Source organism: Macrobrachium nipponense, chromosome 45, assembly GCF_015104395.2.
Source record: "Macrobrachium nipponense isolate FS-2020 chromosome 45, ASM1510439v2, whole genome shotgun sequence".
NCBI classification, from domain to species: Eukaryota; Metazoa; Arthropoda; class Malacostraca; order Decapoda; family Palaemonidae; genus Macrobrachium; species Macrobrachium nipponense.
Genome location: NC_061105.1, coordinates 37791363 through 37816189, shown reverse-complemented (window position 1 = coordinate 37816189; position 24827 = coordinate 37791363). Strand labels below are relative to the sequence as shown.

Below are 24827 nucleotides of genomic sequence, written 5' to 3'. Positions count from 1 at the left end.
GTGCAGAACTGATGAGCACCAACATATCCAGCAGTAGAAGGCTCGATCGTGGAACTGTGGACGAAACAGAAGCAGAGGCGTTTGCAGACGGTGACGTTTATTTTCTAACTTATCCATAGCACACAGTATTGACCCAAAGTCAAGTCGGGAGAGAAATTCCAAGATCCTGTCAATAAAGCGTAGATCCAGGAGAAAAGCATTAATAACCGTTCAGTCGTAATCTGATATCCAATATACGGAAACTCTTTAAATGGGGGTCGGACTAAATAACCAAAAGTTCGCCTGATGTGGGATTAATACGCACAGCACAGCAAACAAGGAACAATTGAGGAGACGGGCCTGTGGTGGCCAGTATTTGCACCAGCGTTGCGCCAACGATAACAGGTAACTCACTTGACTAGATTTTACCTGCAGCATTAGTAATGCTGACAGTTAAAATTAACCACTTAGTGGGTAAATATGTGGGGATATAGTTCGGGCTGGTCTGTGACCAGGGCTAATTCAGGTGTTCAGGGAGTGTATGGCAATAGGTTGTTTGTCATTAAATGAAGTGCTTTTAGAAATATGACTTAAATATGTACGTCTTGTAGTGTGAACATTTTGTTTTCTCAGCTTCTGCTACAATTGCAGCTTCAATTCTGTAGCACTATATTTCCTTGACAATTTTTTCTCCATACCAAGTAGAGGTATAATGCAAAAATATTAAAGTCCTATTCTACTTCATGACATTTGTAACAAAACTTCAGTAATTTTTTACTATCGTACGATGGCTGAAATGCAAGCAAAACATTTATTACCAGATTCAGTTTGGTTGTTGTAGCAAAACAACTGTTATTCAGTCTATGGCTGAAGCATTTAATCAACAATTATAATGGTACTAATTATACTTTTATCAATCTCATTTGCTTTTTTAGCTGATTTAACTAGAAGATATGATAAATAGATGGAGGAAACTTTTGCAGTCTGAAAAAGGTGACTCTCTCTCTTTCATACTAAGCCAAGATTTACCAGTAAGTTCATTGACTCAGACATTAAAAATTTTTATTATTATCAGGCAGACCATAGTAAATGATTAGCAAATGAACTTCCACATTTTCTTTACAGAGTTATTACATATTAGGGCAAAATAGGCATCGTAAACAAGTCTAAGGCACCATAAGGTTAATTGCAACACCCGTAGACTTTTGATTTTCGGCTAGAGGCGAATTTCGCTTAGCGTCGGGCCCGCTAAGCGGAACGGAACCACTGCCCTTAACTGGGGTCTGCCTGTATATATTATTGAAAAGGAAAATAAAATTGTAATGCCCAAAAGACATGTATGAATAAAGTACTAATATCCACAACTTGCAGATACTTCATTACTGAAGATTCGCTTTAGCAATGGCATCAGAGATTTTTTTTTTTTTTTTTTACTGACATAACTTAATGTTGACTCACTTACGCCATGCAGTAACCAAATTAACTCTCTATACTATAGCCAAGAATTCAACCCTTTCTTGTAGAGTGCCCACTTGCATCTTTAGGAATACTACTTTCAAAACAACTACATACACTTTTAGCAATTGTAGTTTTGTGGTGTACCAGTGATGGATCCTTTTATGCCAAACACTGGGAGGAGTAGGAGTGTTTCTTTCAACACACAACTAACTATAATTTTTTAATTATGTACTACCATAATTATATTGCCCTTCAACCACACAATAGTGTATAATTGTAAATAGTAAACTTACCAATTTGGCATAAGAGCATTTTCTTTGCCTCGAAACATAGTTCCAACATTAGTTGCATGATCAATTGATGAGTAAAAGTCAGTGTAGTCCCCAATTTCTGCAGGTAGATGCATGGTTGCAGATTTCTGAGGAACAAATGCCCTGAAATTAAAAAAATCATTTAAGTCATTTTCACGCTGTACACACAAACACAAAAAGCTGAAAAGTACTTTGTACTTAAAGATTCAACATTGATACCATACTTTATGACCTTAGTTATTACAGTAGTATTATATTTTCTATTTTCTTCTGTCAGTACTTATTCCTATTTTTCTCAAATCAATTTTGTACAGAAAAGCAAGTGAACAAGATGGAAATTGCATATGTAATACAATAAGGGCACAAATACATTACGAAGTACAGTACAGGTATGTAGTATGTCCAAAAAAATATATGCATACTTTTACTAAATCAAAAAGCAAATACTTTAAAATAAATCAATATTCTATAAACTAGAAGATATGAACAGAATTTTATGACTTACACAGCTCTTAATTGTTGATCATCACGAAGAATTGGGGAATCAGCACTCAAAAGGGTCTGGAGTCTAGATCTGGCTTCTTTCCAGGCTGTGTTGCCCAAGCTCATGAAACCATTTAGAGTAGGCTGTGCATGCAAACCATAAAGTGCATTAGGATGCAAAGCCATTTTGTCAATGGTAAAAACTTACAAGTAAAATGCAACATAACAGTAATGAATTTTAAAATGGTATATATTCTATAAATTTATCTGAAATTTTGTCCTTAACATATCTATAACCATCTGGAATTTTTGTTAAGGTAAAACAGCTTCAAGTGGCAATTTCCTTTCCCCAATTATAATTAACATATAGACATCATGACATCTTGTCCTTGGCCATCTCCCATAATCTGAATACCTAAATGTAACGTCCTCCGCACATTAATCATGGGCTATTCATTCTGAACAGCTTCCATCCACATTTTTGTTGGTATGCCATGCTGTCACTTTACATACCCATCCCCATCGGCCCCCTCCACCGTAGTACCACAGATTATTTAAAGCTCTGCAGGGTACAACAACAATGCATATGCATGCCAGCTCCCCACTCACTCAGAAAGGTGGCCTGAAGATTTCCATATCAATACAGGTGAGACAAAGACTTAATTACAGTATGTATATTCAAACCATATTTCAAAAAGACAAAAACATTACAGAGCAAATCTGAGAACAGTGTAAGAAAAGTGTACTTAAAAATAAAGAATGCTGATGATAATCAAACCACATGTGCACAATAAATGCCTTCTCATTTTACATGGGCAGTCCTCACCTGGCGAAACACATCTTGATGGGAACTCAGCACTGGGCCACTGAACAGGTGAGCAATTACCGACAGGTCAAGAATGAGGTCACCAATGGCCACACCAACGCGATGAGCAGTCTGTAAATGCACCAAGAAAATACATTTGAGTACCTTAAATATGTTGAGAAAAAAGAAATATAAAAGTACATACAACACTACGGTACATATGCACAGTCCTTATAATTACAATAACACATTAACATTGATTTCCGTGTAATTTATTATTCATTTCATTTGCTACAAATGTCACTTTATGTCAGATTCTCAAAAAAGAAATTTGCATAACATCATTATTAGAATCTCAGTGGTAAGAGCAACATATAATAACCTAACCCTATCTTGGACACTCCATCCTCCGTGACCAGAAATAATTCACCACACCCAATACCATGCCTCTCATAAGGCTAGCCACATTGCAGTAAACTAAAAACAACATATACGTACGAAGTTGACAGATTGGTTCTATACTACCAACCTAATTCTTCAGGTTTAAGCATTAGGCTACTGCATCTATGTAGCTTGAACTAATAAAAATTCTCACATTAAGCTAAAACTGGGATACCAATGACAACTTTATGATCACATACCACAACAGTAATATGTGGTATGATAATTCTAATTCCTAATCCTTCCCTACCCCAAATTTAGGATAAAAAATGGTTGAATGATAGTCAATTTTACATTTTTCCATAAGGAATATAGGTGCCTAGGGAACAGTCAGTCATTTATCATTGAAGATGTGAAGGCTTGCAACATTTTCAAAGTTCAGTGTTACTGTTTTGAAGGTGTTCCATTCCATGTTCAAGCATACATACTGGGAGTTGACAGGCACTTGTAATACATACGTATTCTATTCAAGAGTGCTTGGTTTTATATGTAATAATTACATATCTTAATTACGTACTTGGTTTTATATGTAATTATTACATAACATATCATACTTACATACTTTCAACATACTAAAACTTCATATATTCAAACTTTCACACTTAAGCCACTTTTCATGTTGATGAGGATCAAAATTACATATATATTTTTTTTCAGGAAATTAGAAAATCCCTTCCCCAAAGGAAATGGGACGAGAGGAAATGTGTGCTCTTTGGGTGCATCCCAAACTCAAGGTGAGAAATATGTTACAGTATGTCCAAAGCTACAGTGGAGGGTTGGGTTGAGATTTCTTATGATTTATTGAGTTCAGTCTCCTAAGAATGAGAGTCACATCCCACTCAGGGGGTCTGAGTTCCCTGGGAGGGCAACACCTCTCAAAGCTTTTCATTAGCAGAAAAATCCCTTTACATCTGAGACACAGAAACTTCTCTTGGCAAAAAATTACTAGGAAGCCTGCTACCTGCTGAATCTATCATACAAGAAACATTACATTTATTAGAAAATATTTAACCTAATATATTCTGAAAACAGCAATTTGTAACCAAATATATACAGTATTGTCTCCCAAACTACCTACTAAGAAAATTGCAATGGGTACAAAACAGAGCACTAGATTAGTTAAAGGTCACGTTACTGTGACAGAATAACCCCAGCACTAATAGAGCTACCCAGGTTCCTGTACAGGCCTGTAAGAGGGGGTGGAGGGTCAGGGGGTCAAACGACCGCCCCCAAAATTTCTGGAAGCCCATATTTTCAAGCATTTCATCAGTAATTCTAGGCAATAACTCCGCACGGACTGCAAGGAACAACAGCCACTAGGGATTGGGGTGTTAAAAATGTATTTCGCCGTGTTTAGTACTAGACTCTGGGGGTTAATTACAGTCGACCCCCCCAAAATAACAGTAAATTCTTAATAAGTAACCCAAATACTAGTATATAAGAAACTGTAATTTCCAAAGAAATACCCAACACAGTTATTACCTAGATCTACCATTTTGTCTTGTACATTCTTAAAGTATATATGCAATGAGATTTATAGAAAAAAAAGGGCCATTTTTGGGAAAAAAAAGACCCCCATAAAAAAACTCTGGGTACAGGCCTGCTGTAAAAGCAAGAATAGAATACAAAATACCTACTTCTTACAGTCTTTAAAGCACTAAAATATGGTGAACCAACATATCTGAGAAACTGCTAAGGCTTCTTTAGATCTGAAATGAATGTGATTAGGCATCCAACTGAAGCATAGGTATAGGCTATTTGAACCTAGAACAAATTGGAAGTCCGGTGATAGAACATTTGAACATTGCACACCAAGACTAGGGATAGACCTACAACAAAGTACCGCCTGAGATGAGGTTCATACAAGAAGAAAATAAATTTTTGAAAGTAAATTGTATTTTTCCTAACTATACAAATCTGAGGTCCTTTACAAAAGGAATTACTTTCGGCGTAGCTGGAATTATGGCAGTTAAATACTTGAACAAGGTGGTTAGGCAGTAACTACCGTGTGGCAGGCAAGTAGGCCAGCCTGCCCGGATGTGAACACTCCACTTTGCCTTTCGGCCCAGATTCAGATTGAGGGGTGGCATGAGGTGGGCATATATATAAAGGACCTCAGGTTTGTATAGTTAGGAAAAATACAATTTACTTTCAAAAATTGTGATTTGTTCCTACACAATATACAAACCCTCAGTCCTTTACATAAGGAAGACACTGATTGGTGGGAGGAATGAGTGAGCCTCTAGAACTGACTGGAGTTCTGCACACCTAGGCTCTTCCTCCTGGTCGTAAAAGCAAAGAGTGCCCTGCCTCTGACAACTTGATCGGAGTAAAGGAGCTGCATGATCAAGAGTTAGACTTCTGGGCCTTTTCGAAATGAGTGAGGAATCATAACTCATCTGAAAATGGGCTGGGAAGAATATTTAGAGTAGAGGCATTAATGCAAAGTTCTGGGAAGGGTTGCATTATTGCCAGTCTCCCTCGCCTTTCTAGAGGAAGGAGCAGGATTGCTTCTATGATTCTGATAAGAAACATAGAAAGGAAGCCCTATGTGTAAGCTTACCGCATTAATCGCCTGACCAGCTAGTGTAAGTTCGAGTCCTATCCTCAACCCGAAGGAAGAGGAGTGGAAGGACGAGTTTGGGAAGGTGGAGAGGCCAGTCACTCTCGCATCCAACTTACCTCTAGAACTGGACACCATAAGCGAGATGCAACTTGTCCTCTTGAAGGAGCTGGGTAAGCAACCACAACCTGCGAGCATCCATCACCGGTCCAAGGAAAGGAGGTTCCAAGGACCTGTGGGCAGGCCCAAAGGAAGAAAGATTGAATTATGGTTGCAATGAGACCTCATCTACCTTCCTGTCCAACATATTCTTCTTAGTGATGAAATGTACCCATCCACTGGACTATCCAACTGCAGAGAAGTCTCTCACAGTCTCGTAGGACTTGGAGAAAGACGTGTCATCGGACACTTCCGCAATGGCAGTCCACATTGGATAGACACACCTACACTTCATGATGGGTGTTGATCCTTGAAGGGTACAGCAACACGCTAAAATAAACTGATGGGTCAAATAAGTGTGCTCAATCCTCAGTCTGCTTAAAACTATTTCTGTTCGCCTATCAGACTGGAAAGACGAAGGCCACAGCAATATATTATTTCTAATGTTTCTGTACTTTCTATTATTGGCAAGATGAGGAGAAGTCCATCTTTCTTGCCATTTGCTTAAAATATAAGACCTAAAAGGACCTTTTAGATCTGTATGAGGCACTTTACTAAAAGCTGTTTCTGATGAGACACTAGCAGCTTTCGCTTCCCTATCTGTCATCTCGTTTCCGCAAATCCCCACATGTGAAGGGACCCAACAGAAAGAGACAGATTTATGCAAATAATACGTATGGAGGAGCGATTCTTGAACTTTTTGAAGTAACGGATGGAAGCTATTGAATTTTTTAATAGCTTCTAAAGTGCTTTTGGAATCAGAGTAAATGATGAAATTAGTGTCGCTACTTTGAAAAACTATATCCAGGCCAGAGACTATGGCTGTTAATTCTGCTGTGAATATGGATGCAAAGTCAGGTAGTTTAGCTATATATGCTGTATCATCAAGGATAACTGCACAGCCAACACCACTATCTGACTTTGATCCATCCGTATAGTATATTTTTGTCACATTAGTATGGACAGTTTCGTGCTCCAAGAATTTTCCCCTAACCTCTTCCTCAGGACAGTTTTTTGTTGTATGCTTTTTTGCACACGGATGCTTCTGAAATAAGCCATGGAGGATACACAGGATGTTTTACTTCCATGACTTTCTGGGATTTAAGATGATTACCCATAACATCTTCATTTAGTCTAACTTGGAATGGTCTAAAGGCTCTTATACCAGAAAAGACCTGTGAGTCTGCTTCCCTCAGCACCTGGAAGGAGGGATTTTTAGGAGCACTTTTAATTCTAGCCATGTACCTTAATCCTAGTTCTTGCCTTCATAGATCAAGGGGAAGTTGGTTGGTATCAACATATATGCTTTCAACAGGCGAAGTTCTAAAAGCCGCTGAGCATATTCTCAGGCCCATATTGTGTACAATGTCCAGTTCCTTCAGCCTGGTTTTACAAGCTGAGGAATATATCTGACAGCCTTAGTCTAGCTTGGATCTACAGAACGAGTCCTAGTCTCAGCAGGGATTTTTTATCAGCTCCCCAACTAAATCCAGAAACAACCTTTAAAATATTCAGAGATTGTTTAACCTTAATCCTTAAGGCATTTATGTGGCTGGCCCATGTCAATTTCTGGTCAATGGTCATTACCAAAAATTTCACTTTGTTTTCATAAGGAATGACAGATCCTTTTAAACTAAGTGAGGGGACCTCTTCCATACGCTGGCACCTTGTAAATCTTATAGAAACTGTTTTAGAGGAGGAGAATTTAAAACCCTTCTCATCAGCCCACTTTGTAATAGCATTAACAGACCTTTGCAGATGTTTACATACTGACGAGGCATCATATCCTGTGCAGTATACTGCAAGGTCATCAACACAAAGCGAGCATTTAACACTGAAAAAAGTGTTACACTTAAAATGCTTCCTTGTGGAACACCCTCCTCCTGCACAAAAGGTTGGGAGAGAGTGTTGCCCACTCTAAACTTAAAAAATCTGTTAAAAAGGAATATAAAAATTTAGTCATTCTTCCACATATGCCCATCTTGTGCAATTGTTTTATGATGTCAATCCTCCAAGTAGTGTCATATGCTTTCTCAAGGTCAAAAAATACGCCTAGAGTCTGACATCGTTTGGCAAATCCTTGCTGGATTTGATTGGTCTCAAGGGAGGAACGATTTTTCCTGAAACTAAATTGACATGGAGATATTAGTCCTTTGGTTTCCAGGTGACAAACTAATCTGGTGTTTATCATTTTTTCCATCAGCTTACACACACAGCTGGTAAGAGCTATTGGTCTATAGCTGGTGGGTTGGGAAGCGTCTTTACGTATTATGTTTTTATGGGAACAATTAAGGATATTTTCAAGTCCTTGGGTAAAATTCCAGTTTCGCATATTTTGTTTATAATCTTGAGTAGATACTTTTTGGCATCATCTGGGAGGTGTTTAAGCATTTCATATAAAATTGAATCACCCCCTGGAGCTGTTGATTCAGTTGAAGAGTGTGCCACCCGAAATTCTCTTAAGGAAAATTTGTAATTGTATGGTTCAGATTTTCCCGATTCAAATTTGTTATTTCGGCATTCCGAATTCTTTGAAATTCTAGAGAATAATTGTCAGGGCTGGAAACTTGAGAAAACTGTTTTCCTAGCTCATTGGCAACTTCAGTGGGATCTGTGATCACAGTATTGTTGACTTTTAATGAGGGTAATGGTGACGCAACAAATTTTCCACTTAGTTTCCTGATTTTGCACCACACCACTCTCAATGAAGTTCTGGAATTGATTCCATTGATATAGTAAAGCCAGCTTTCTCTTTTGGCTTTCTTATAAAAGCGCTGCTGCTTGGCTAACGCACGATTATAGATTAATTTAGACTGAGGGGAGCCACTAGTTTTGTATCGTCAGTAGCACTTCCTAGTGACTTTCCTCAGAATACCACGTCTTATTCCACCAGGGAACTGCAGGTCTATGAGGTTTACCTCTTGTCTTGGGAATCGAGCCCTCAGTACTCTTCAGAGTGGATTCAATGAAGTAGTCATAGGCATCCAGGAGAGATGAAATGACTCAAACTCCCTATCTAGATTGACTCCTTTACTGAACTTGTCCCAGTCAGCACCCTCTACCTTCCACTTAGGTAATGTTTCAGATGGAGCATTTACAACATATTTCAGATGGATCGGGTAATGTTCACTTCCATTCAAATCTTCATTAACAGACCAGTTAAAGTCAAGGTGGATATTTGTTGAGGAAATGCTAAGGTCCAGTGCAGAGAGATGATAATGAATGCTGTGGAAGGTCACTGACCCATTATTATATAGGGCGACATCATTCGTGTCAATAAGGTCCTCGATTATTTTCCCTTTGCTGTCTAAACACAGACTTCCCCAAAGGGGGTTGTGGGCATTAAAATCTCCTAATAAGAGAAAAGGAGTGGAAGCTGGTTAATCAAGGATTGAATATCTCCAATGTTAAAAGGTCTGGTGGGAGGTATAATGAACAAACCGTTATCCTTTTGTCTAATGTGACTGAGACAGCAACAGCTTGTAGAGTTGTATTTAATTGTATTGTAGAGTGCTGCAGAGATTTCCTGCAGTATGTAAGGTTCCATTGAGTAGATCAATGGCATCATCTACATTTGGGAAATCTTTTGCATCCCCCTCCAACTCACTCAAATCTTTGAATTTTCTCCAATTTGCTTTCTCTAAACACCATCGTGGTGATCTCAGGATAGGTGGACTATCATTGGTGTCGATCACAATTGGAGAATGTTCACTGGTAAGCCAGTCATCACTTGTTCTCCAACTAAAATCAACACTGTAGTTGGAGCTACATATTGAAAGGTCGATGCAGGAGACTGTGCCTGTCTGAATATCATAATGGGTAGGTTCTCCAGTATTAAGAAGACCTATATTTTCATTTTCTATTAAAGATGCCATCATATTCCCTTTTTGGTTTGATGTTACATCTCCCCACATTGAATGTCTACTACTGAAGTCACCAAGTAGAAGAAATGGCTCTGGTAGTTGCTGCATCAAATATATTACGTTCTCTTGGGAGACATGGCTATTGGGTGGAATGTAAAGGGAACATATAGTATATTGCCTCCTTAAATTAATTCGTACAGCCACAGCTTGAAGTGGAGTATTTAGTTTCACTTGGTGGTGTGGAGCATCTCGACGGATGTAGATGAGGGATCCACCATGATTTCCCACTTCTAGATCAAATTTAGTTCTTTATGTAGTGAACATATTCCCTAGGACAAGGGGTATATTCACCTAGCAGGGTCTCCTGCAAAAATACCCCTACAGGGGAGTGCTCATAGATCAAAAGCTTCACTTCCTCATACATCGCTCGCAGTCCCTGACAGTTCCACTGAATAATGGAAGTGAATTTATTCATGTTTAGGACCAACATTGTGGTTCCTTTTTACAACAAGACTAGGAGAGCTCTTTTTTCTACTAGGGGGAGGCATTTTAATGGATAGTTTTGTTGACTTCTTGGGTGGAGTTATCCCCTTCGTAGAGCTAACATCTTTTCCTTCAATGTCTTTGACACTGAAGGGTTTTTTAGTTTCTTCACTCTCCATCTCTATCGAGACGGAGAGAGCAGAGGTGTTCTCTAAAGAGACCACCTCAAGTGTCTTTGTATTGCTGGCAATAGCCAGCTCTGTCTCTAATGAGGCAGAAGTACCAGCAAGGACTGGCACCGGGGGACCAGCATCTGCTGGTTTGTCCTCCAAAGAGGAGTTGGCACTAACAGGAGCTGGCACCAGACCAGCAACCACTGGCCCTGCCTCCAATGAGGCAGATGGTGGAAGGTGTGTCTTAACCGACACTTCAATTTTACTCAGTTCCATACTTGTGTCTTTCTTGTTGGTTCTAGTGAACCTTGTCTTTACATTCTCATCATCAATTGACTCAAATGATTCAGTTAGCTGTCTTTTTAATGATTCTTTATTTGATTCTCCTTTTGTGCTCTTAACTTGGGTTTTTTTTATTTGTCTCTTTCTTTTGGCTTCTTAATTTTGCTACAACAGAAGCAAAACTTAGACCGGGTCTTACAGTCTTTGCTTTGGGTAAAATGATATTGTTTTAATACAATAAAGTTTCATACATACTTACCTGGCAGATATATACATAGCTAAGACTCCGTCGTCCCCGACAGAAATTCAAATTTCGCGCCACTCGCTACAGGTAGGTCAGGTGATCTACCGGCCTGCCCTGGGCGGCAGGACTAGGAACCATTCCCGTTTTCTACTCATATATTTTCTCTTCCACCTGTCTCCTTGCGGGGAGGCTGGGTGGGCCCTAATCGTATATATCTGCCAGGTAAGTATGTATGAAACTTTATTGTATTATAACAATATCATTTTCATACAATCAACTTACCTGTCAGATATATACATAGCTGATTGGCACCCTTCGGTGGAGGGTAAGAGACAGCTACTTCTGGAATAGACAGGTAAACAACCTATGTTGTAGGTATAAATAAAAAACCTTGGTTCCTACCTGATAGGTGGTAGACTTCATGGGTGTTTGCCCCGTAGTCTGCATCACCTCAAGAAACTTTAGCGAGATATGTGATCTATGGCCAAGAATTCTTGTGGGTCTGCCGAAGGGGTCTTATCCACTTACTCGGCAGAGCCTGAAAGGACTTTGTCAATGGGTGCTGATCCACTTATATGACAACACACCTTATTAAGGAGCACACAACCAATCCCGACCACCTGATCCTAACCACCATGTTAGTATTAAAAATTGCTCCGAGTTATCCCCAAACTCTTCGCAACAACCATAACTCAAACCAAATTGCACACGCACACAATAATTTTTCAAAAAAAAAATTTATGATACTCATCTAATAAAAGATATCACAAGAGTTCCTTACTGAACGAAAGTGACTGGCCGCCTGTGCGGCATCTGCACTTGTTCAGCAGAAAGTCTAGAACATATCTATTAGACTTCTGTAGTAATTAAGGATTGGTGTTAGCTCCTGTACCCAGGATTGTGCCCGCAGACACGAAAGGACCTAAAGAAAAAATTTTTTCATAGGTCACACGAACGTCCTTCAAATAGTGAGAAGCAAACACAGAATTACATCTCCAATATGTCGCTTCCAAGATATTCTTAAGTGACATATTTCTCTGAAAAGAGAGAGACGTAGCCACTGCTCTCACTTCATGAGCTCTTACTCTCAGGAGTTTGAAAGAATCATCCGTGCAAGCCTTATGAGCGTCCGTAATGACTTTCCTGACAAAAAAGGCTAAAGCATTCTTAGACATAGGTCTTGATGGATCCTTCACTGAGCACCAAAGACCTTGTCTAGAACCTCCCAACTGTTTCTTTTTCTGTATGTAAAACTTTAAAGCCCTTACTGGGCAAAGAGACCTCTCCGGTTCCCTGCCGACGAGACCCGATAAGCCTTTTACTTCGAAGTTTCTCGGCCAGGGATTCGAAGGATTTTCATTCTTCGCCAAGAATAATTCTTTGAAGGAACAGATGGCTGAATCTAGATTGAAACCCACTTTATCACTAAGGGCGTGCAGCTCACTAACTCTTTTCGCCGTCGCCAGTGACAACAGAAATAAACATTTTCTCGTTATGTCACGAAACGAGGCCAAGTGCAGGGGTTCAAATCTCGCTGAGGACAAGAACTTAAGTACCACGTCTAGATTCCAGTTAGGAGGAGAAGTAATCTTAGACTTCTTGGTCTCAAAAGATCTAATCAGATCATGTAGATCTTTATCGTTTCCCAAATCTAGGCCTCTATTCCTAAAGACGGCCGAAAGCATACTCCTATAGCCCTTTATCGTGGCTACGGAGAGACGTGATTCTTCTCTCAAAAATAACAGAAAATCAGCGATTTCTGTTACAGAGGTACTGAGGAGGACAACTTCTTCGACTTACACCACCTTCTAAAAACTTCCCACTTCGATTGGTAAACACGGATAGTGGAAGTTCTCCAGGCTCTAGCGATCGAGCTTGCTGCTTTGCTAGAAAAGCCTCTCGCTCTGACAAGTCTTTCGATAGTCGAAAGGCAGTCAGAGCGAGAGCGGGGAGGTTTTGATGAAACCTCTCGAAGTGTGGTTGTCTGAGAAGATCCTTCCTTTGTGGAAGGGATCTGGGGAAGTCTACGATCCACTCCAGCACCTCTGGGAACCACTCTTGAGCAGGCCAAAAGGGGGCTATCAGGGTCATTTTTGTCCCCTTTGAAGTCACAAACTTCCTGAGCACTTGCCCCAGAATCTTGAATGGGGGAAATGCGTAAACGTCTACATGAGACCAATCTAGCAGGAAGGCGTCTACTGTTAGAGCTCTGGGGTCTTCTACTACTGAACAAAAGACTTCCAGTCTTTTTGAGAGGAACGTGGCAAAGAGGTCGACATGAGGAGTCCCCCAAAGAGACCAGAGATTCCGGCAAACTTCTGAGTGGAGGGTCCATTCGGTATGAAGGACCTGGTTCCTCCTGCTCAGCCTGTCTGCTCTCACGTTCCTTACTCCTTGAACAAACCTCGTCAAAAGAGAGATGTTCCTTTGAGATGTCCACAACAGCAGGTCTCTTGCGAGCTAGTAAAGGGCATACGAGTGAGTACCTCCTTGCTTTCGAATGTATGCAAGGGCGGTTGTATTGTCCGCATTCACTTGGACTATCTTGTTCCTCACTAAAGGTTCGAAGCTCTTTAGGGCCAGGTGTACGGCAAACAGCTCTTTGCAGTTTATGTGCCAGGACACTTGAAGAGCATTCCAAGTGCCTGACACCTCTCTCTTTCCCAAGGTTGCTCCCCAACCTTTTTCCGACGCGTCGGAAAACAATACAAGGTTTGGGTTCTGCGTTACTAGGGAAGTACCCTTGTTTTCCTTCAGTGGGAGTAACCACCATTCTAAATGGCGTTTCATCAGAACTGGAATGGGAAAACTGTCCGAGAGAAGCCCTGTCTTCATGTTCCACGATCTTCTGAGGAAGAACTGAAGAGGACGGAGATGAAGTCTTCCTAGAGGAAAGAACTGTTCGAGCGAGGAAAGAGTCCCTAATAGGCTCAACCATTCCCTCGCCGAAGTACGTTCCTTCCTTAGGAAGAGAGAGACTTTCTCTAAACCTCTCGTTAGTCTCTCTTGAGAAGGAAATACTCGAAAACCCCGAGAATCCATCCGAATCCCCAGATAGACCAAGTTCTGGCTGGGGATCAGTTGGGACTTCTCGAGGTTCACGAGTAATCCTAAGGTCTTTATCAGGTTTAGTGTCACAGTCAGGTCCTCCAAACACTGTTTCTCTGACTTTGCTCTGATGAGCCAGTCGTCTAGGTACAGAGATATACTGATTCCTTTCAGGTGAAGCCATCTCGCCACATTTTTCGTAAGGCTCGTGAAAACCTGAGGCGCCGTAGACAGGCCGAAACACAAGGCTCTGAATTGGAAGATCCTTCCCCCCGTCATGAAACGGAGGTACTTCTTCGACGAAGGATGGATCGGGACGTGAAAATAGGCATCCTGGAGATCCAGAGACACCATCCAATCCCCTTGGCGAAGAGCCGCAAGGACTGATGCAGAGGTCTCCATGGAGAACTTCTGTTTCTGAACAAACTTGTTCAGAGCGCTGACATCCAGAACTGGTCTCCAGCCCCCCGAGGCTTTCGCAACCAAGAAAAGACGATTGTAAAACCCTGGGGAGCTTTGATCCAGCACTAGCTCTATAGCTCTCTTGTCCCACATCTGATCCACCATTTGTTGAAGAGTATCTTTCAACAGTTTCAACAGAGGGTCCTTGTAATTGGCGGACAATTCCCGCGGAGTTGACGTCAGGGGAGGATTGTCCAGGAAAGGAATGAGGTATCCCTTCTGTAGAACAGACATAGACCAAGCGTCTGTATCTATGAGAGTCCAGGCTTCCGCAAATCCCCGGAGCCTGGCACCTACTGGTGTTTGGAGGAGCGCCACTTCACTTTCCCCTTTTAAAGGGACGGAAAGAGGCTCTACCTCTCTTCTCAGTCGTTTTTCTTTTAGCGGTAACTCTAGCGGGAGGGCCTCCTCGAAAGGGCCGAACAGGCGTAGACACACCTTTCTTGTCTCCCACCATCACTGGTCTCTTCTTCCTGGATGATTGCAGGAGAAGATCCTGTGTTGCTTTCTCCGTCAGAGAACGGGAAATGTCCCTCACCAACTGCGAAGGGAACAGAAAGTCAGACCTGGGATCGAATAACAAGGCTGCCCTTTGCGAATGGGATACCGCTTTTGTCAAGAAAGCGCTAAAAACAGATCTCTTCTTCAAGAGACCTGCTCCAAATAAGGAAGAAACTTCCCCTGAGCCATCCTGCACCGCCTTGTCAATACAGGACAAAATTGCAAGGAGTACGTCCGGGTCGAGTCCTTCCGAGGCATGAGCCTTCTTGGACATCACCCCAAGGGACCAATCTAGGAAGTTGAAGACTTCTAAAATGTGAAAAAGTCCCTTGAGGAGATGATCCAATTCTGAAAGACCCCAAGTTATCTTCGCAGTATGAAGGCTATGTCTCCTGGATGCATCTACCAGACTGGAAAAGTCAGCTTCAGCCGAAGCTGGGAGAGTGAGTCCCATATTCTCCCCAGTCTGGTACCAAATACCTCTCTTGCCCGTAAGTCTAGCGGGAGGCATGCAAAACACCGTCCTGACTAGCTCCTCCTTGGTTAGCATCCAGCTATCCAGCGACTGAAGAGCTCTCTTCATAGAAATCGTCGGCCTCATCTTCAAGAAAGCCGACGACTTCGGCGTCTTAGAGCATGAAAAAAGTGAACGAGGCGAAGGAGGAGCGGCAGGGATCAATGCATCTCCGTATTCCTGTAGGAGGAGAGCTGTCAAAACTTTGTAGTTAGACAGCCCTTCTCTGCCGTGAGTCTCGTCTTCTGAGTCCTCTTCCAATATCGGATCAGAAGGAGAAGTCACTTCCCATTCCGGGTCTTCCTGCCCAATAACTCTCTCTACGGGAGACAAACTCCTAATAGGAGAGGGGCTAAGAGTGTGTATAGCGCTCCTCTGCTTGCTGGCTCGGCTTGCTCGCTCGCTTGGCTGGCGCCTCGCGCCTGACTGATGCCTCGCGCCTCTCTAAACTCTTGCGCCTGGCTGGCGCCTCGCGCCTTTCTGTTGCCATATCCTTGTATGGATGAAGCTTGTCTGGCGCCTCGCGCCTGGCTGAATCCTCGCGCCTGGCTGCTTCCTCGCGCTTGGCTGACGCTGCTGGTCTGGCCGACGTAACACGTCTGGATATATCCTCGCGCCTGTAAAGCGTTTCTCGCTTGTCTGGCGCTTTAATCCTGAAAGACGCTTCTCGTCTGGAGGAAACCTCGCGCTTGTCTGGCGATTCAAAATCGTCCAAAGAGTCTCTATCAGAATAGATCTCAAACGCCTCACGTCCCACAGGAGCCTCACTCCTGGCGGGAGAAGGAAGACGAGACTTCTTGACAGGAAGCCTCACGTCTTTCTTACGAGGGGGATCCTTCGAAAGGACTCCTACCAAGGCGGATAACTGTTCTTGCACAGCCAAAATGATCCTCTTGGAAGCTTCTCCCACGTCTTCTTGAACGGGAGAGGGAGACCTCGAAGGAGTTTTGTCCAAACCATGGGACGTCAAAACCCTCTTAGCCTTCTTGATCGAAGGAGGCGCTTCTTCCGAAAAGCGTTCGGGGCTAGAATCCAACACAGGATCTTTCCAGTGCCTTTTCAGGGGCCTGGACAGGTCCGAATCCTTCCACCCTCGTTTAGGAGAGGGAGAAGCGGACGAAGAGAAGCACTCTCTGAGGACGCTTTTCCTATAGCGGTCCGGAGCAGTCTGTCTATTTACAGAGCCTGCTGAAGGGACGCCTGACCGGGGGGAATTCTCCACAACCTCCGTACGGCTTTCGACTTTCCTTCTCCTCTGGGCTTGGGAGCTTGGAAGAGGTCTAGGCCTGGGAGCGTCGCAGAGACGGTCAGACGCCCCCTCCACAACACTGGGGACACTCACTTCACTATAATAGTCACTTTCACAATCCTTACCTTTCATGGCAGCCATTTTGGATTTCATCCTGTGAAGAGTAGCTTTCAGTTCAGCAATTTCCGAGGCCGAATCTGAATGTAAAGCCAGTGAGGGCCCTGATACAGAATTAGAATCAAATGCATAGTTAAGGGAAGAGTTAGAATCATTAAAAGGCTCAATAGGCCTTGTACTACTACCCGCACTCTTAGATGCCGCCCTTCTGACTCTATCCCTTTCTAACTTCTTCAAGTAAGAAGTTAGAGTCTTCCATTCCTCAACATTCAACCTCTCACACTCATGACAGGTGTTAGAAATAGAACAATCAAAACCTCTACATTTGCGACATACAGTGTGAGGATCAACCGAAGCCTTCGGTATCCTCACCTTGCAGCCTACATTCACACACACTCTCACACAACCACTTGAATCAGACATTCTTGAAGAAAAATCAAAAGCAAGTCCAAATCCAATCCACAGTAGCGAATGCCAAAACAACGATCCAGGTACGTCACCAAAAGTCCACAAAAAGATGATCAATTGTCTAGAAAAGCGAATTCCAGTCAGGAGGTGGCACCAACGATGTTGATACCACCGGCGACAGAAAATATATGAGTAGAAAACGGGAATGGTTCCTAGTCCTGCCGCCCAGGGCAGGCCGGTAGATCACCTGACCTACCTGTAGCGAGTGGCGCGAAATTTGAATTTCTGTCGGGGACGACGGAGTCTTAGCTATGTATATATCTGACAGGTAAGTTGATTGTATGAAAACTCATGCTTCTTTAAATGTTGTTCTTTCTATTACTCTAATTGCTTGGATTTCTTTTTTGAGTAAATATATATCACACTGCTGAGATGACGCTGCATGTCCCTCACCACAGTGAACACATTTTGGTTCCCTGGTGCACATACCATGCTCATCATCTCCACAGTTGACACAGACTGCAGGATTTTCTTGCAATTTGGATCGACATGATTGTAGGGTGTGTCCAAAATGCTGGCAATGAAAACACCTTCTGGGTCTCAGGATGTACAGCTTTATCTTAAACCTATACCAGGCTGCAGAGACATATACCGGAAGTCCTAAAGTATCAAAAGTTAATATTAAAATAGGCTGAGGTATTCTATTATTATCAACCTTCTTTGACATTCTTTCCACCTTTATTACCCCCTAGTCTTTTGATTCTGTTAAAAGTCTCTCCTCAGAGAAAGCCATCAACTGAGGGGCATAAATCAAGCCCTTGCTGGAGTTCAAGCTAAAGTGGGGAGTGCACTCAACTGTAACTCCCGCAAAGTCTGACAATCCCATCAATTTAATGCTCTCCTCTGAGGAGATGCTTTCTACAAGGAGCATATTTCCATTTTGGGGTGTTATTTTTGGCTGTCTGCCACAACATTTCACAATTTCCCTGTGTACTTGAAACATGTCTATATTGTCACCTTCAAGCTTCAAATTCCGGTATTTATTAAAGGAATTGGGTACAAAGACCCCAGGAGCTATTTCATACTTTTTATTTTTCTTCATGGCAAATGGTTCCAGTGTGACAATACTAGAGCTAGATGCTTTATGTTGAGATTTCCTGGCCATATACCTACTCTCATAGCTCTGGGTCGTCAACTGTGTACGTCTGTCATTCGGCCCAGGGGTACTACATTGAGCATGGGGACCGACCATGAAAAATTGAAGTTTGGGTTCTATGGGGGTACTACATTGAGCATGGGGACCAACCATGAAAAAATGATATTGTTATGATACAATAAAGTTTGTTCATACTTACCTGGCAGATATATATATAGCTGTATTTTCTGAAGTCCGACAGAATTTAAAAAAACTTCCGACACACGCAGTGGTCGGCCAGGTGGTTAGTACCCATTCCCGCCTGGGAGGCGGGTATCAGGAACCATTCCCATTTTCTATTCATAATTTTTATTTCCACTGTCCCCTGAGGGGAGGTGGGTGGGTACTTGATTATATATATCTGCCAGGTAAGTATGAACAAACTTTATTGTATCATAACAATATCATTTTGTTCATGAAACTTACCTGTCAGATATATATATAGCTGAATCCCACCGTTGGAGGTGGGAAGGGACAGAATACAAGGATTTTGGGAAACAAATGCATGCAGATGATTTACATCTTGGTTCCACCTGTTAGCATAGCGGACTTCGTGATTACTGTCACCCAAGTCTGCTTCTGCTTTACTAGAGTTGCCAGCGAGGTAGAGACCTATAAAGCTGGTGCACTCCAGATGATCTGTCAACGGGGGCGTGACCACAATGTGACTAGACCATATTGACCATACCATGAGGGCTAAGAAGTAAATAAATATATATATATTAAATTATATATCACCACCTGACCAACATAGCCAAAGTTAAGGTGTGTTAACTAAGGCTTAAGAGTTAAGAAGTCGCCGTTGTCGGCGACTCAACAACTAAATTAAGAGCTCTTCCTAACCATTTTCTACAGGATAGGATGAGTGGTACTTCTTGCCCCCAAGATTGTGTCTGCAGACACGTATGGCCCTAGCGAGCAGCAGATCTCATATGCCATCTTCACATCTCGCAGGGAGTGTGAAGTGAACACAGAGTTGCTTCGCTAAAACATGGTACTCAGGATGTTGCTGAGTGCCATGCTCTGTTGAAATGCTTCCGAGGCCGCGCCCTCACCTCGTGAGCATTCAGATAAAAAGATTTCAAATCTTTGTTTGGCAAACACAAGAAGGAGCATTTTTGAAAGAACTCCTTACACTAAAGCCAGGGTGTTCTTCGATATGGGCAAGTCTGGTCTTTTTCGGAACACTGCAGATTGCCCGAATGACTTCGACTTTCTTGAGTTTTATGTAGATAAAACTTGAGAGACCTGACAGGGCACAGGACTCTCTCTGGCTCCTGCCCACTAACTTGTGCCATCCTTGCTTCCAAGCTCCTGGCCCAAGGCAAGGACAAAAACGGGTTTCCATTCTTAGGCCACAACGAAAGGCTTAGAGAGCACACCGCCTTGTGTTCTCTAAAGCCAAAACTTGTGACGATGGCTTAAAATCTCACTAACCCTCTTTGTCGTATCTAGGGTGGTTAGAAGAAGGCCTTCCTGATCACATGCAAGAAGTTAACAGGTAGGAGAGGTTCGAATGCTTTGACATCAAGAACTTCAGACTACGTCTAAGTTCCATATTGAAAGCTTCGATCTGGACATGCACAGTCAGTCCGTCTGTACTAAAGTCAGGTGACCGACCAGTTGACCAGTCAGACGAATCAAGGACAGCAAGGCTGTACCCTGAAGACCATAAGGCACTATTCTTCGCTGAAGGATGAGTGTCTGGACTGCCTGGGCGATTCAATCTAAGCAAACCTTGGGCGTGTATCAACGCAACCCAACGTCGTCAGCGAATCAACTCCTGACTCGAGCTTCTGGTGCCAGGAGAAAGGAGCAAGGAGCAAAAAGGTGATTCAGTCCCGAAGGAAGAATGCCTGACAGTCCAACCTGGTCTCATGTTACACGATCATCGGGGGTGTATAAACGCAACCGACTTCGTCAACAAGAAACTCAGGGCTACTATATGTCACCTGATCTCGCACGAGTGTCTGACTCCGAGAAACAGGTGAGACAAAAAGTAGAGTGGTGAGCGAGTTTCGAGATTCCACAGACAACTCAAAAGATCGTTGAAGGGCTTTGTTGTTTGACAGACGCAAATCTCTGAGCCCAAAACCCGTCAACAACATATTTGCGTATTCTTTAATAGTTGTGACTGCCAGCTTATCCCATTCTTCAGACGGAAATGGAAGACGGTAATCTTATTCCTGTCAACATCTCGATAGTCTGAACGTTGTCAGACTCAGAGCGGAGAGGTTATAGGTACCTTTCGAGTTAGAGTAGACCGACTCTCTCGGAAAAGTCCTTGGAAAGTGAAACTAGGAAGGATGTGGCCTCTGTGATCCAGGATCCTGAGGCCAACATGGGGCGATCAGCGTCATTGTCGCTCCTGTGACGTCATAAATCCTCATTACATTTCCTAAGCGATTGAAAAAGGGGAAAAGAGACTGAACATCCATCCCCGTTTAATATCATAGGATGGCGTTTCAAATGGTACCGATCCCGGAGCGAGAAAAAGGGAGCAGAGAAGAAGAAGCCTCTTCGTCCTCAACATATCGAAGAGAAGAATGAAAGGGCGTCCCTAAAGTCTCCACAACTCTCAACATACTTCTAAAGAAAGATTCCACTCGGAAGTCAAAAGTTGCTGCCGTTGATCGAGACGATTCGTACGGACTTTTGCAATCCTGTAACGAACCTCTAGAGGATCGTTACATTCTACGCCTGTTGTTATAATAGGCTCTTTCTCGTAAACTCGAGCAGGGACCGAGAGAAGATACTTCTTAAGATATGAGAGAGCTGTGGAATATCAGAGTTGATGTGGACCACTGGTTCCAAAATGACAATTTGTCGAAAATTGCATTTTTCCTAACTATACAAACCTGAGGTCCTTTAACAATAGGAAGTAGCTAGCGGCAGCTGGAACGGTCGTAAGCTTCGAACAAGGGGAGAACGGTAGTTAACTGCTTGTCCGATCGTCGCGCGCCGCGCGACTGGGAGGTAAACAAATCACTTTTGCTTTTGGCCCATGCAAAAAACGCAGAGTGAGGGGTGGCATGAGGAGGGACTATATGTAAAGGACCTCAGGTTTGTATAGTTAGGAAAAATGCAATTTTCGACAAATTGTCATTTGTTCCGATACGTAATACAAACCCTCGGTCCTTTAACAATAGGAAGACTCACTTCTTGGTGGGAGGAATCTGAGTCTTTTGATGAACAGACTGGTGTTCGTCCATCCCTGGAATGCCTCCCTGGTCGTAAGAGCGAGGGAGGGATCCAAGCCTCTGTCCGATTGATCGGGGTGTGCACCGCAGGATCAATGGTCAGACCTCTGGGCCGAGTACTAAGAGAGAGGCAAGCGTATCTCTTTGTACCAGCATTGTAAGAACTTTTTCCTTTACATGAGCAAATGTAAAGTAATGGGTTTGTCTCATGTCGGCATCCACTTTCTCCCCCTTGTTGGAGAAAGTGGTGGATATATACTCCTATCTAGTTAAAGAGGTAGGATGGAGCTCTGTTGAATAGCTTACCTGCATCTGACTCCCTTCCAGCAAGGTAACGACCGTATCCCTCTGCCCACAGGTAGAGGTAGAAAAAGATGGTGAAGAGAAGCCAGTCACTCTCTCATTCACGCATTCATTTCTCCCAGGCATACCATGGAATCGATTGCTGGTTCTGCCTGCTCGGGTGCTGGGTAAGCTTACACAACGTGTGAGCAGCCACCACAGGTCCCAAGGAAAAAGTATCCAAGGACTTGTGGGCAATATCCCGAAGGTAGAAGGACGTGAAGGTGGTCTGGTTGGCCCAGACACCTGCCTTCAGGACCTGCGCCACGGAGAAGTTCTTACGGAACGCTAAGGAGGGTCCCCGATACCGTCTCTGACTTCGTGGGCTCTCGGTGGAGCGTACGGATGTCGTCGCTACCATCAGCTTCGTACGCTCTCCTGATCACCTCACGCAGCCAGAAAGAAAGCGTGTTCTTGGAGACTTCTTTCTTGGTAACCCCAGTGCTAACGAAGAGGCGTCGACACTCAGGCCTGAGATGTCGAGTTCTCTTCAGATAGCGCCGTAGCGCCCTCACAGGACAAAGCAGCATCTCATCCGCATCGTTATCGGTGAAGTCCAGGAGGGAGGGATCGTGAAAGACTCGAACCTATCGTCAGGGATCGACGGATTCTGAGTCTTAGCTACGAAGTTCGGGACGAAATCGAGCGTCACAGATCCCCAGCCTCTGGTATGTTTAACATCATAAGAAAGGCCATGTAGTTCCCCTACTCTCTTCGCCGATGCCAGGGCCAGCAAGAAGAGGGTCTTGAGGGTCAGATCCCTGTCTGACGACTCTCGGAGCGGCTCGAATGGTCTTCGAGTCAAACTCCTAAGTACGAGAGTCACATCCCACGCAGGGGGCCTGAGTTCCCTGGGTGGGCAAGACTTTCGAAGCTCCTCATTAGCAGGATATCTCGAACGAATTCGAGATGTCCAGTCCCCCTCAGCTTTAGACGAGAGCCAGGGGCGGCTCTATATCCTTTAAACTGTGGGTACTGAGAGGAGCTTCTCTCGGCGAAGAAACACGAGGAAATCCGCTACCTGCTGAAGAGTGGCTCTGAGAGGAGACAGACCCTGTCTACGACACCAACCACAGAAGACGGCCCACTTCCCCTGGTACACAGCTGCAGAGGGACTGTCGGACGTGTCCAGCCATCTCTGTTGCTGCGCTACGAGAAAAGCCTCTCGTTCGCAAGAGATGGTGGATAACAGCCAGCCGTGAAGTTGAAGGGACTGGACTGCTTGGTGGTACCGTTCTACGTGTGGCTGGGCTAGAAGGTTGTGCCAAGTGGGTAGCTCTCTCGGTGCGTCCGCAAGAAGAGCCAGCAGGTCCGGATACCAAACGGCTTGTGGCCGTTTGGGAGCCACCAGGATCATTCTGAGATTGGGAGTGACCAGCGCTCGACTGATCACTTTCCGAATCAGACAGAAGGGAGGAAAGGCGTACGCGAAGAGGTTGTCCCAGGGGTGTTGGAGAGCGCGTCCTCTGCAGCTGCCCATGGGTCCGGCAACAGCTGAAAAGAAAACCTGAAGTTTTCTGTTGTGCCGGGTGGCGAACAGGTCTACGACCGGTCGCCCCCACAGGTTGAAGAGCCTTTCCGCTACGTCCTTGGTGTAGAGACCATTCGGTCCCTATCACCTGATCCCGGCGGCTGAGCTTGTCTGCTACTACATTCCTCTTGCCTGGAATGTAGCGTGCTGACAGCTCTATCGAGTGAGCCGTGGCCCACTCGTGCACCTGCACCGTCAACTGATGGAGCGGAAGAGACACCAGCCCCCCCTGCTTGTTGACATATGCCACTACTGTGGTGTTGTCGCACATCAACACCACTGAGTGTCCCACCAAGCGGTCCTGAAACTCTTGGAGAGCGTTGAACGCCGCCTTGAGTTCCAGGACATTGATGTGAAGGTGCTTTTCGTGATGGTCCCACACACCTGCAGTCAGCAACTCCTCCAGGTGTGCGCCCCATCCCTCGTCGATGCGTCTGAGAACAGAAGCATCTCCGCGGGGGGGGAGTGCGTATGGGCACTCCTTAAGAGGTTCTTGTCGTCGAGCCACCAGGCTAGGTCCTGCCTCACCTTGTCCGTGATAGCCACGGGGAAAGTAAGGAGGATCCTTGGCCTGAGACCAACTCTCCCTTAGTCTCCACTGGAGAGACCGCAGGTGAAGACGCCCGTGAGGGACTAACTTCTCGAGTGACGACAGATGGCCGATCACGACTTGCCATTGCTGTGCTGCCTGTTCCTGCCGAGACAGGAACCGGCCGGCTGCCTCCCTGAATTGCTGATACGCAAGTCTGCGGGAAAGGAAAGACTTGCCCTGCTACCGTGTCTATCAGCATACCCAGGTACTTCATCTTCTGCTTGGGTTCGAGATCGGACTTCTCGTAGTTTATCACGATCCCCAGATCGCGACAAAACTTGAGGAGTCGATCTCTGTCCTGTAGCAACTGCGAGCGGGAGCTCGCCAGGACTAGCCAATCGTCGAGATACTCAGAAGACGTATCCCGTTCGAATGGGCCCAAGCCGACACCAGAGTGAACACTCGCGTGAACACCTGTGGGGCG

General features: G+C 44.0%; 1 protein-coding gene across 1 annotated transcript in view; it reads right to left on the bottom strand.

Moving 5' to 3' along the window:
- The window catches only part of LOC135214488 (fumarylacetoacetase-like), an 85507-nt gene that overhangs the window by 43317 nt on the left and 17363 nt on the right, over window positions 1–24827 (bottom strand). The window contains exons 2-4 of the mRNA XM_064248851.1: window positions 3058–3168; window positions 2254–2375; window positions 1731–1871 (exon numbers count right to left, since the gene is read on the bottom strand). Coding sequence (XP_064104921.1) covers window positions 1731–1871; window positions 2254–2375; window positions 3058–3168 — 374 coding nt within the window. The remainder of the gene's footprint in view (window positions 1–1730; window positions 1872–2253; window positions 2376–3057; window positions 3169–24827) is intronic.